The sequence below is a fragment of the Panthera uncia genome, chromosome F2 (assembly GCF_023721935.1).
Source record: "Panthera uncia isolate 11264 chromosome F2, Puncia_PCG_1.0, whole genome shotgun sequence".
NCBI classification, from domain to species: Eukaryota; Metazoa; Chordata; class Mammalia; order Carnivora; family Felidae; genus Panthera; species Panthera uncia.
Window position 1 is genome coordinate 49,792,022 of NC_064812.1, and position 13,837 is coordinate 49,805,858.

At 37.2% G+C, this 13,837-nt stretch overlaps 1 protein-coding gene across 1 annotated transcript in view; it reads right to left on the bottom strand.

Moving 5' to 3' along the window:
* Positions 1-13,837, bottom strand: part of RALYL (RALY RNA binding protein like) — a 148,357-nt gene that overhangs the window by 41,939 nt on the left and 92,581 nt on the right. Inside the window, exon 5 of the mRNA XM_049633218.1 lies at positions 10,155-10,268. Coding sequence (XP_049489175.1) covers positions 10,155-10,268 — 114 coding nt within the window. The remainder of the gene's footprint in view (positions 1-10,154; positions 10,269-13,837) is intronic.

Sequence of the window (13,837 nt, forward strand, 5' to 3'; positions counted from 1 at the left end):
CGCATACCAGTATAAGCTGTATTTAAAAAAATTCTATATTACAACACCTGTATATAATATGAATTTAACTCAAAGATTTCAATAAATGCTTTTTAAAAAGATACAACGTATTATGCATGGTATTACTAATAATGACATAAATGAGCATAAAGAAAGTTTCATAGGATAATTGCTTTCACACTAAAATGTCAGTTACAGAAGTACATTCCTGGAGAAAATGATCTCAAAGTTGTTCTCATTGAGTACCCTGGATTGTTAAGGTCACCACAGACTCAATATAAATAATAAAAAAAAATTATGTTTAGGTTTGAAAGAGACAGAGACAGAGTGCAATCCGGGGAGGGGCAGACAGAGAGAGGGAGACACAGAATCTGAAACAGGCTCCAGGCTCTGAGCTGTCAGCACAGAGCCTGACGCAGGGCTTGAACTCACAAACTGTGAGATCGTGACCTGAGCTGAAGTCAGATGCTTAACCAACTGAGCGACCGAGGCACCCCCAATATAAATAATTTTTAAAATTACAGATCCATTGTGTTTATTTAAACCTCACAATTTTAAGGAATAGATATTAATTTCCCCCATTTTACTTTTTAAAAAATGTTTATTTATTTTTGAGAGAGAGAGAGAGTGTGTGTGTGAGCAGGTGAGGGTCAGAGAGAGATGGAGACACAGAATCTGAAGCAGGCTCCAGGCTCTGAACTGTCAGCACATACCTGGACATGGAACTCAAACTCACAAACTGCAAGATCATGACCTGAGCTGAAGTCAGACGCTTAACCAACTGAGCCACCCAGGCACCCCAATTTCCCCCATTTTATTTATTTATTTACTTAAAATTTTTTTTAATGTTTATTTATTTTTGAGAGAGACAGACAGAGTGCGAGAGGGGGAGGGTCAGAGAGAGAGGGAGACACAGAATCTGAAGCAGGCTCCAGACTCTGAGCTCTCAGCTCAGAGCCCGATGTGGGGCTTGAACTCACAAACCGTGAGATGATGACCTGAGTGAAGTCAGATGCTTAACTGAATGAGCCACAAAGGCACCCCAACTCCTATTTTATAAATTTCAAAATTTATAAATACCAAGTACCACACAACTAGTAAGTTTTGGGATTCGATCTAGTTCTGTTTGATTCTTAAGTATGGGGCCTTATAGATGTCTTGCTAGTGTAAATCTATTTGCCACAAGGAGGATGAATTAAGGAGGAAGCAAACTAGAAGTGGGGTGACTGGCTACCAGGTGAGGCTTTGGAGGATGAAAATGTTCTAGCTGCTTTGTGGTGATGGTTGTACTGCTCAGTAACATACTAAGAAGTCATCGAATTACACTCTTGGAATGGGTGAGTTTTATGCCTATGCAATAAAGCTGGTAAAAAATAAGATGAGTTCATTAGAGCAAGTGAGAGATGAGGGCTTGGGTACAGGCAATAGCACTGGCAAAACAGAGAGAAGAGGTAAAAATATGCTAAGGTAACATTTTGCAACACTGGTTGTAGAAGGAACAGAAAATGTTAATTTGGCAATTTGATTCACAGGACTTATAGAGTGGTGATGTGACAGAGACTGGACACAGTATATTTAGATAAGAAAGTGGGGAAAAAGATTTCTATTTTGAAAGATGGTGATTGAATTATTACCAAGGACCTTAATGTACCCCTCAGCTCCCTCCTGACTATAGGCTCCAGACCTCTTTTTTCTTAGAGCATTTACTTTAGAAAACTTGGAATTGTGAAGTTTTTTTTATGCCCCTTTGAGATGTAAATCATTTGCAACCTAGGCCTGCCTATCTTAAAACCTAGAAGTCATCCCCTTGAAATGTAATCATCAAGAAAGATAGTCTCTGTGGGAGAGTAGAAGCTTATCTTCCATAACAGTCAATTAGCAAACACAGATGGCCCAGTCATACCAACCAACCTCTGTACTAATGTCCTCTAATACTTTTCCATTAGCTTACTCCAGCGTTTAAAAATTATCCTGCCTTTTGTTTTAGTAGTGTTCAATTTCCACCCCCTACTGCACTAGTCTTGACCCCTATTGCAATAGTCTAGAATAAAGTCTTCCTATGCCATGTTTAATAAGTGTCCAGTGCAATTTTCTTTTACAGTTCCCTGAGGGATAGCCATTGGAAATTCTCCAGTAAGCAAAGGGAAAAGTTTTGCTCCAACTGCTAAAGACAAGTCATTTTCTTTTCACAACTTTAAATTTAGCTTCTTTAAAACACTTAATTTTTGTAGTTAAATATTTCCACAAGACTTGTTATGAAAAATAGCAGTCTTCTGTTCCTACCTGCTCACCATTTTCAGCTCTTTTAAAGGCTTTCAACTCAGCTCATTCTTTTAAATATATGCCCTCATATCTCTAAATAGGTGTTTCTGTTGCTGTCTCTTGATCAGTCTTAGGCTTTACCTGTTGGTATCATACTTAGGAAGCTGAGGACTCAATTCTCTGTCATACAATCCCCACTTACGTCCCATCACTCTAGGGAGTTACACTGTAAATTAGATTAGATCAATGTTCTGTGTTTACTTAATTTTAAGTATGAAAATGCTTTGTGCAGCTAAGTTGTTAGTATATAACACATAATTTTTCTTTCCTGAACAGTATTATTTTCTTTGGTGTTAAAAAGTGCCTTGAACTTGTCATCTTATTTCGTTTTGTTTAACTCAGTTCCCTGTGTACAGATACATACTTGTGCCAACTTTAACTAGACCTGTAAATCTTGTTTCCAACCAATTCACTTACCTACCCGTTAGCCATTCTATCAATTTCATCTTGAAAAAGTCTCTCCCGGAGCTTTTGAGTTGTTCGGATTTCGATTTCTTTCTGGGTCTGTTGCACAGCTCATATGCTAGACTCTCCTTTACCACCATCGTGTGATTCCCCTTGCTCTTGCCTCAGTATTTCCCTGCTTTGGGAAAGCCATGTTTCTCCTTTCTTGGTTGACCTGTTTTTTGTGAACTACTTCCTCCAGTCCTTTTCAGGGAAAGAGTGAACTGGAGATACATTTTTTGATATTTATATATCTGCAAATGTCTTTAATCTACCCTCACATTTAATAGTTTGGGCATTAGGTACAGAATTGTAGCTTGTAAATGATCTTTCCTCAGAATTTTTAGGGTATGTTTTCATTGCCTCCTGGTTTTCAGTGTGGCTGTTGAGAAGCCTATTGGTATTCTGATTCCTGTTTCTTTATATGAAAACTGTTTTCTCTCCTTTCCTGTCTCTCTGGAAGATGGTAGGACCTTCTCTTTGCCCTCATGTTCTGAAATATCACAATGAGATGCTTTGATGTGCATCTTTTTTCGTGCATTGTTTCAGGCATTCAGTGGATTCTTTCAACCTGATTAATGTTCTTCAGGTTTTTTCTTAAAAAAATTTTTTTTACATTTATTTATTTTTGAGAGACAGAGCACAAGTGGGGGAGAGGGGCAGAGAGAGGGAGACACAGAATCTGAAGCAGGCTCCAGGCTCTGAGCTGTCAGCACAGAGCCCGACGCGGGGCTCGAACCCACAAACCATGAGATCATGACCTGAGCCAGTCAGATGCTTAACCGACTGACCCACCCACATGTTCCCTTCAGGTTTTTTTCTAAAATTTTTTTTGATGATCTCCCCTCTTTCTTTCTGTAACCCTATTATTCAGATATTCATCCAGTAATTTTCATATCCTTCCCCTCCTATTTTCCATATCTATTTTCTTCTTCAATTTTGTCTTCCAATACTGAATTATTTGTGCTATCACATGTTAATTTCTAAAAGCTCTTTTATCTGTCTTCTGAATACTCATTTTTAGTGTCATGTTCTTATTTCATGAATGCAATATTTTCTCATTCTTTCTGAGTATGTTAATCAGTTTTTTTTTTTTTACTTTTTCTTTTAAAGTTTTATTCTTTCTTCTGCACAATGTTTCATCCAAGTTTTCTTTTTTTCTCCCTTTTTTGATATCTCCTTTTCATGGTAAGTGTTTGCAATTATTGGGTGATGCTTGTCCATTCATTGAACAGTGAGGTATTAAAATATCAAGGGGCAGCTTTGTAAGCAAAGGGATATTGTTTTTGCAGGATGATGTGGTTGACCATTTTCTTGGGTGATGCCTATGCCAGCATCTTTAAATCTTTCTTTTTCCATTCATCAGTTGATGGACATTTAGGCTCTTTCCATAATTTGGCTATTGTTGAGAGTGCTGCTATAAACATTGGGGTACAATGGAGTACTACATGGCAATGAGAAAGAATGAAATATGGCCCTTTGTAGCAACGTGGATGGAACTGGAGAGTGTTATGCTAAGTGATATAAGCCATACAGAGAAAGACAAATACCATATGTTTTCACTCTTATGTGGGTCCTGAGAAACTTAACAGAAACCCATGGGGGAGGGGAAGGAAAAAAAAAAGGTTAGAGAGGGAGGGAGCCAAAGCATAAGAGACTCTTAAAAACTGAGAACAAACTGAGGGTTGATGGGGGGTGGGAGGGAGGGGAGGGTGGGTGATGGGTATTGAGGACGGCGCCTTTTGGGATGAGCACTGGGTGTTGTATGGAAACCAATTTGGCAATAAATTTCATATATTGAAAAAAAAAATCTTTCTTTTTAGGATGCTCATCTCCCTAATTAAAACTTCTGGTGTCTTGCCAATAGCCTGGCAGCTGAGGGGGTAGAATGCTTGGAATTTCTACAGTAGTTGTGTAAACTTTCACTTCTCTCCTTGTCTTCAACTGCACTCAAATTTGTTGTTTACCAGCTTTGGGATCTGCTTTTTAGCTATTCTATAGGTAACTTCTCCAGATTTCTAGTAGGTCAGAGACAGTTAGGAATACAGGAATCTGATTCCTTAACAGACTTGCAGCCATGTGTATACCTCCTTTTCCAGAGGAACATGATGTCTTTGATTTTCAGCCTTTTGGGATTTCTGTGGTTAAAATTAGACTTAGATTTCTAGGGTATGTATACTAACTCAGGTACCTTCTCCGTCTGTTGTCCAGTTTCTAAAATTTTGTTCCCATTCTCTTTATGCCTAGAGGTTTTAAAATTTTTAAAAAAATTTTTAGAGATTTTTAAAATCTCTAACTCTTCTAGAGATTTTTTAAAAATCCTACCATTTCAATGCAGTTTTAGGAGAGAACAGAGCTCCATTCATGTATTTAATTCAATATCTGTGACCAGAGACATCACCGGTTTAATCCAGTGTGTAAATGCTAGCAGTAAGGTATTCAGAACAGAAATAGCAGTCACGTTACAGGTGGCAACAGTCACATCATAACTGGAGCAACGTTTTCCATTCTGAGTACCTCAATCTGGGGTTGACAAACCATACAATGACCAGACAAGAGAGACGACAATGGTGCAAGATGCAAAACCAAATTACATGGGTAGCAGATGAAAAAATTACTGACATCTGTCTAGGGAAAAGAAGGGCTCAAAGATGCCACGACAAAAGTTTGAATGCACCTAAGTGGCACATCTATGGGCCAATTATGCTGACTCTCCGTTCAAAGGTTGGGAGTGAGAAAATTATAGCTCTTTTAAAATATTTAACTGGCTGTTACACTCACAGTGGGTTGGACACTAAACTTGGTTTCAGGGGGCGTAAAACAGATAACCAGACCAAATGAGAGCAAAAGACCTTTTGGTTTGGTGCAGTAGAAGAAGAACTGACCGTAGGAGTCTGAGACGCTAATATCACTAGGGTCCAAGTAAATGACATTAATGTGTGAACTGGCTAAATAAAAATACTAGCATACTGAGAAGAGTATGCCACGTGTAAACGGATAGCAGTATTGGAAGATACTAACTTTTCAAAAGCAGTTATATATTTTTGTATTTACTTGTAATATTAGAATTCTTGGATATTAATTAATTAATAATTAATTTACGTTTAAATGTTTATTTATTTATTTGGAGAGAGAGAGGAAGGGAGGGAGGGAGGAGGGGCAGAGAGAGAGAGTAGAGAGAGAATCCCAATCGGGCTCTGCATTACTCGTGTGGAGCCGATGTGGGGCCTGAACTCACTAACTGTGAGATCATGACCTGAGTGGAGATCAAGAGTGGGATGCTTAACAGACTGAGCCACCCAGGAGCCCCTTGGATATTAATTTATTTTTAAAAATTCTTTTCCTTTTGCCAAACATCTGGGCAGGATGAATTTTCCTGTGGGACCTGGTTTGTGGCCTCTCCAATGCTTAGGTCAAACTCTGGCTATTATCATTGGAATTGTCCCAGCACACTGGCTGGCCATGTATCAGGCATACCACTGAGAATAAAGCTGAATTAAATAAAGTCTATTTGCATTTTCACATCAGAGACTTTATACCCGAAGTTTGATTTTTTTTTTTTTTTTACATATAGGTACCTGTGGATTAATTGTGCCCATTATAGATACCCAGTCTCTAGTTTTCCTTCTTGCTTCTTTTATCCCTTTTGGTCATTTAACATCACTGTGCAAACCACATATAAATCATGCCATTCATATGTGGCCATTTATATGTGGCTCTTTTAAAAGAGTCATCTAGGAATGAGGCACAGTTGTAGGTTAAATTGATATGTGTTATTTGTTGTTTTCAATAATCTACATAGTCACTACATTCCAAAGTTATGTTAATTGAATTATTCAATAGAAAATAATAACATATGCATTATGGATTCATACTATTTGTAGCTTAAAAGTTGGGATTTATGTTTGAGGTCATAATCATTCCTCTAGTTTACATTTGAGGGGTTGAGACCTAGAGAAGTTAAATGACTTGCGAGGTTGTGCCTGGTACATAGTACATGTTGGAAAGAGTTAGAAAAGGAAGAGAAGACATGACCATGTGCTCAGGAAGCTTACAATCTCAAAGAAAGAGACAGGATGCCATACAAATATCTATTAGTCAGTATATAGAATACAAAATCAAGTAATGATACTTCATTACAATTATTCCTCATAGCTTAGAAATTCACTACAAACAAGAAAAAAAATGATACTATGACTCGAATACTGTACAATCTCCATGTTGTGTGGTTTTCCCCATCTTTGGTTCATGATCTTCCATTTCCTGTCAGTATTTTATGCTGGAAACTTTGTTTTTTTTTTTTTTTTCAAAAGTTTTGGGTAGTATTTATTTTTTATCTTTGAGAGAGAGACAAAGCACGAGCGGGGTAGGGGTAGAGAGTGAGGGAGACAGAATCTGAAGCAGGCTCCAGGCTCTGAGCGGTCAGCACAGAGCCCAATGCAGGGCTCGAACCATGAACTGCGAGATCATGCCCTGAGCCCAAATGGAATGCTTAACTGACTGAGCCATCCAGGTGCCCCTGTGCTGGATACTTTCATTATCAAATAACTAAGACTGGGAATGGGAGATGTATGAAAGAGTAATAATGAAGAGTAAATGTTAGTTAGCCAGCAGATAATTAGTTTGCAACAGAGTAAGCATTAAAATGAGTGCTCCCTTAAATTTAGTAAGGAGATATGGAGTATTTTTTAAGAATTTTATCATATTTCTTGCCACTTTCTATAATCTAATCTTGAGTCTTTCCTTACAAGGAAAGACTTTTCTTTTCATAAAGAAAATATAGAAAGTAATCACCTTATCTCCATTAAATACAAATGCTGTTCAGGAGACAATTGCTAAGTGAATGAAATTACAAATTAAATAATTCCATTTTCTTCCTAACATGTTAAAGTAAGAAAGACATAAATATCAAAAGACTAAGCCTATCATTTTAAAAATAAATGTCTCATGACTGGGAAAGTTTAAACACGTACAAAAATAAGGTGACAGCCTCTCATGAAAAGAAAATGCAAGCTTTGAATTTTGGCGTTACATTTATAGATGATCTCCCAAGAAGATAAGTGAAAGGTATTATTCATTGCAGGAAACTGGAAGGTATAATATGATAGAATAAGGATCACATTTTTCTCTTTGAGGTGATTTATATTTAAATGAGTTCTCCATAATCCTTTAAACTGAAGTGCAAATTGGTTATCAAAGTCCTTTGCTGTAAGGGTTGTTTTACATAATAACGAATTTCACAAAAGTTCCTCAAAGGGAAATATTGATTTAGGCAACATCACAGGATAGTTCAGTCACAGAAACACTTTACATTACTGCCATAGACAGCATATAAAAAAACATCCTAAAATCTAAATTTCTCTATTAAGAAGTGTAGGCAGTGTTTTTTTTTTTTTTTTTTTTTTTTTTTCAAATAAATGCTCAGTAGTGTGATTACTGGATAATATGGAAGTTCTATTTTTTATCTTTTGAGGACCCTCCATACTGTTTTCCATAGTGGAAAGTTACAATCCTTCCCATGGTGCACAAGGGTTCCGTTTTCTCCACATCCTCACCAGCACTTGTTTCTTGTCTTTTTGATACTAGTCATTCTAACAAGTGTGATGTAATATTACTTTGTGGTCTCGGTTTGCATTTCCCTGGTGATTAGTGATGCTGAGCATCTTTTCATGCACCTGATGGCCATCTGTTTGTCTTCTTTAGAAAAATGTTCACTCAAATCTTTTGCCCATATCTTTTTATAGTAGAAAATATGCTGATAATAGAAATTTTTAATAAAAACAATTCTGTATTATCTATTTTTTCACATTCACATTGGTGAGAATCTGCCACATGCTAGGTATATGGCTCATGTTTTTAAAAAAATGGGTTGTGTGAAAACAGTAGGAAATGTTCATTTGCAGTTATATGCTTGTGTTAGTACCAATGCCAAACAGCTCTAATTACTGAGTCTTTACTCTGTGCTAATTACTGTGCCATATAAGTTACATGTGATATTTTATTTGTTTCTCACAAAGTGAGGTGGGGATTATTATCTTCATTCTATAAAGGAGAAGGCTCAGTCACTGGCATGTGAGAATCTGAACCAGAGTTTATATCTCTCATTCATTATGCTATACCACCAACTCACATCTGGCTTCTTTTCATTCTTGAGTCCTATATGGCTCATTGGCAGGAGGTAAAAGCTCTGGTCATCACCCCAGTGGTACGGTGAATGAATAGGCAGGTTCCTCTTTGCTGTAGCTCAGGGGCTCCCGGATCCCCACCAGTTCTCATCAATTAAGAGTAATCCAGGTAGCGTCACGTCAGTGAGATCCTGGGACCAGGCCCTGAGTGGAACCTGAGATTGAAACTACAAATGGGAAGGGCACTGGATTCACTCATGAGACCTGGGTTCGAGACCTAGGTCTATCACTCACTAGTTAGGTGACTATGGAAAAATCAATTTACCTCCCTGAATCTTTGTATTTTTGTCTCTGAAATGAGGAGGCTGGATTTGATCCATGGCTTTCAAAACTATATTTTTTATTTTTTAAAAAGTGAAGCTCTTTTAGAATATGAAGCCTTATGTTGAATCCCAATATTTAAAATAGATGCAGGTAGAACAAGGGCTGAGTTTAGAGGAAGCAAGAATTCATCTACCTCCTGGGCCTCCTTCTAACCTTCATCTTATCTCCAGGGAGCCTCTGAGGCATGTGAGGCCTTGCAGAACACAATGTGCACTCGCTCATCTCCAACTTTATCCCAGTTCTCATATTCTGTGATTTAAAAAATATCTGTAACCACATGACAAGGGCATTAGAATTGTATTAGAATACAAATAGGGTCAAGGCTGATAATTCAAAGGAGAGAGGAACATTAAGTTATAAAAGATATAATCAAATGACTTGGCCGCGGGTGGTCAGGGACATGCTCTTGATTTTGAGGATCCTGAAACTGGGTACTGAAGTTTTGCAGGGTTGTAGCAACGCAGGAGCTGGGCTTTATGATCACTGTTTTTGAAATCTGTTATATTTCTGCAGTTTGTTTATTTAAATATGAATATTATTTTAGTCTGACAGTGTTATTCCATTAATTGATTTTATTTTCTTAAAGTTGCTTGATATTGAGATATTAACTTGTAATTATGATATAATTATTATTATTACTATCAAAATATTTTTTCTTTTTAAAAAATATGAATTTTAGACAAATTGGTTCATGTTCTCCAAACAGTAAAAACTTAGATTGCATTGTTGCAACTCTTGGCTCAAAGACTTTATTCACGTATCTGTATTAAACTGTTAAACTCAGCCAGTGTCCCCCCAGCCCTGAGCTGTCCCTGTGATTGACAGTGTTTCACTGGTTTAATTCCGACGTGTCTGTGGCCACAGATCCTTTTCACTTACCTGCCTCCGCCTTCTGCTGCTTCTCAATTTTCTCCAGGCGCCCTAGCAAGGAGTCAATTTTCGTTTTGATCTGGGTTAATTCTTTCTTGATTGTCTGTAACTCATCTGACTTCACTGGAAAGGGGAAAAGGGAAAGAAAGCAATAGAACGTCAAATGTACCACGACTCATGGAAAACACAAGTCACAGACACCCCGTGTTTTCTCAAGACTATGTCAAATCACATAGGATACTTTTCAGTCTCATTGGTTTCTTGTTACTTCCAGTGATCCTAGAGTACCAGATGACATTGGGAATTACAGTGATTTTCAGTGACGTGAGCATTTGATATACTGGCATTTCATCTTTTCACTGTTAGGCAAAGGGACAGAGTAACCCAGAAACAGCTTATCAAATAACTAAATGATACTAAACTCAGTTTTGGCAAATAGTAGAGTTAATCTGCACTGTAAAATGGATTCAGCTTGAAGAATGATAAAATCACGACAGGTATGTTAATACTGCTTTGAGATCTATGTTGTAATACATATTTGAGAGGTCAATGACATTTTTAAATCTAGTTCCCTCGTATTTTATTGAAACCAGGATATAATACTTATCCTCTAAAGAAATGTTAGATGCTAGAGAAGTCTAACAGAACTCTTGCCACGTCACCTACTCTTTTTTTTTTTTTTTTTTAAAGTGAGGCAATGGGTTGTACATGCCCCCTTTTAAGCCGTGGGGCTGGAAGGAAGGAGATTCACTAAAGTTCCCACTGGTATTTAGCATGGCTTCAAAGAAAAACAAGTGGGGGGCTCTGGAGGGCTCAGTCGGTTAAGCGTCCACTTTAGTTCAGGTCATGATCTCACGGTTAGAGAGTTCAAGCTCTGCGTCGAGCTCTGTGCTGACGGCTCAGAGCCTGGAGCCTGCTTCAGATTCTGTGTGTTCCTCTCTCTCTGGCCCTCCTCTGCTCGTGCTCTGTCTCTCTCTGTCTCTCTCTCAAAAAATAAACATTGAAAAAATTTTAAAAAAACAAAGAAAAACAAGTAGGACTAACACAAGATTGGCAACCTTTCATTTTACCAAGTAAAATGTTAACAACAACAAACATCCTACTATCAACCTAATAATTATTTTGTAAAGAAAGGGCTTAAGAAAAGGACAATCTCCTATGTAAAGGACAATCGTTTCAATAAATATATTTATGTTTATGAAAAATTCATTGCAGTACTGTTCTTATTTTCTCCTTTTTCTGAGAACCATTGGAAAATTTGCCATGAACCCACAAGAACCAGAGTATTAAAGATTTCAAAGCTATCACTACAGAACATCTACATCTGCCTATGAACTTTCAGTACCTACTGAAAAGTTTTCATGGTTTTCAGGTAGCCATGCCTCAGCAAAGATGCTTCAAGATCTGGGGCACAGATCTTGATTTCAGCCTATTAATTCTTCTCTGTCACTTTTGCTTTCAAGTTTATGATGATCTCAGCTTGGATATTTCCGAGAAATTTTGGAAGAAACTGAGTGTTTAGTTTAATTCTTTAGTCTCCAGGAAAAAATTATAATTAATAAAAACTAAATGCAATCTATGCTTGCTTGGAATGGAGATATTTGTCAACTAAGATATATGAGATAATATACATGATAACTTATGCACCAATATACATTAATTGCTCAAAGGAAGAACAGATTATTTCCAATATAAAAATGAGAGAACATTTTCTATTATAAAATCAGACATTTTTTATAAAAAGAAGCTTTTTATTTATGATGTAAAGTAGTTTGCAAAATAAAAACTGCAAGAATCCAGGACCCTGTGGAGTGTTCCTATTATAAAGAACCAAACTGAAAGTAGAACACAGTTTAAAATAGAGAATTGCTCCTTATGTCAATTATTTCAGAGACATCAAAGTACCATTGTGGAACTGCAGCTAAATTTGAAAAACATCATCTGTCACAATTGCAAATTGGTTCCACTTTGAAGAATGATTTTTATTTCCTTTGATGGAAGCATGTCATGTAGTTTTACTTAAACCTATCAAATTTAATAGAAAATATTTTATCTTATAGTATTAGATTTCAATGCAGCAGAAATGGGACTGTGGCTGGAAACTAATAGAATAGATGTTTTAGTAAGTAGAGCCACTTCTCAGCTCAGAAATGCAGTTGACTAATTTTAATTTATTTATCTCCTTAAAAAATAAACAAAAACCCCACCAATGCCCCATTTTTTAGAAACTACATTACAAACCACTAGAAATCTAGGCTCACCAAGTAGGAACTTACCAGTGTCCAGGGAGTCAAGGCTGGCTTTAAGTCTAGACTCAAGTCTAGCACTGTAGGAACCCCTTTTAAGATCAAAGTCAGTCCATTATAAAATTTGAGTTTAATTAGTCCATGGTATTTAAGCTTAGAGGTAATAAGGATGTAATCTGGACAGGTTCTGTTTGCTTTTTCCTGTCTTTACCAGGAAATGCTGAACATTTCCAGCCTGTGCAAGTTGCCTGGCTTCAGTCTTGGAATGGCTAGCAGCAAAGGATCCTCAAGGTCTTGAAAAGCAAGGCTTCAAAATCGTTTTGGCTGCTTCTTGAGCAACTGGGAAAGCTATTTTCTTATTGCATTTCAGTGCTATCCTTGGAAGAAGGCTGCCACTTACCTGGCCTAGTTGGTTATAGTCCTGTTTCTACCTTTCTTCAGTTGGATTCACAATCTATAGATTGGGTGTGGTTCTGTGCCAATGTGTCGGTTTCAGGATGGAGTTCCTGAGATGAGCCACCTCTATAGCTCATGTGATTCCCTCTCAAACTTTTCTCTGCCTTTTTTTCTTGGGGGGTGGCGTGGGCATGGGGCTCCTGTTAACCATTTCTCTGCTGCACCGCAGATTACATTAATCCCCTACTCCATCAAAATAGATGCATGTTTTACAAGTATAGATTTCTAAACTTAAAAATTTTTAAATCTCTGCAACTTAGGTTTCTGATACTTTTCCAAAAAATAAAAATGAGTTCAGAATTAAGGGTCCAAAGTATTCCAGTTCATTTTCATTTCTTTTCACATCTTTTTTCCCCCTGTTCATTTTCTGCACACTCTCAATTGGGCTTCTGCCTTCAATTTGCCCAGTCTACTGCATAGTGCCTTCATAGTGATAGTTATAAGTCATAAACCTTTCCTACAGAACACTTCTACAGTGTTCCCATTTCTATAGGAAAAAGGCCAGAAACCCACACACATGTGCACAAATGCTATAAACTGGTATTCAGGGTCTGCTCCAAAGTATATTTCCAGCTATAGATTCCATTTCCTCTCAAAGCAAACTCTTCACTTGAACAGATAATCTTAGTGCTTACTCAAATAGTGCATGGAACCAGATAGACTCTAGTTCACCTCTATGTCCCTTTAGGAAGTCACTCTTAATCACTAGGATTCAGGTTCAACATCTGCAATTTCCATTCTCTACTTTAGAGGCTTGTCATAAAAACCTAATGAGGTAATTCATATAAAGCACTTAGCACCATGCCCAGAACATCATCAAGCCCAGTAAATGGTAGTAGCAGAAGATACTATTTCTATGACTATTATTATTATTGCTATTATTATTATTTATATGTTTATCCCAGCAAAGACTCTCTATCCTGCAAATATATCTATTAAAATCCTATATGCCTTTTAGGGCTTCATTTAAGTCTTGCCTCTCCTGTGGAT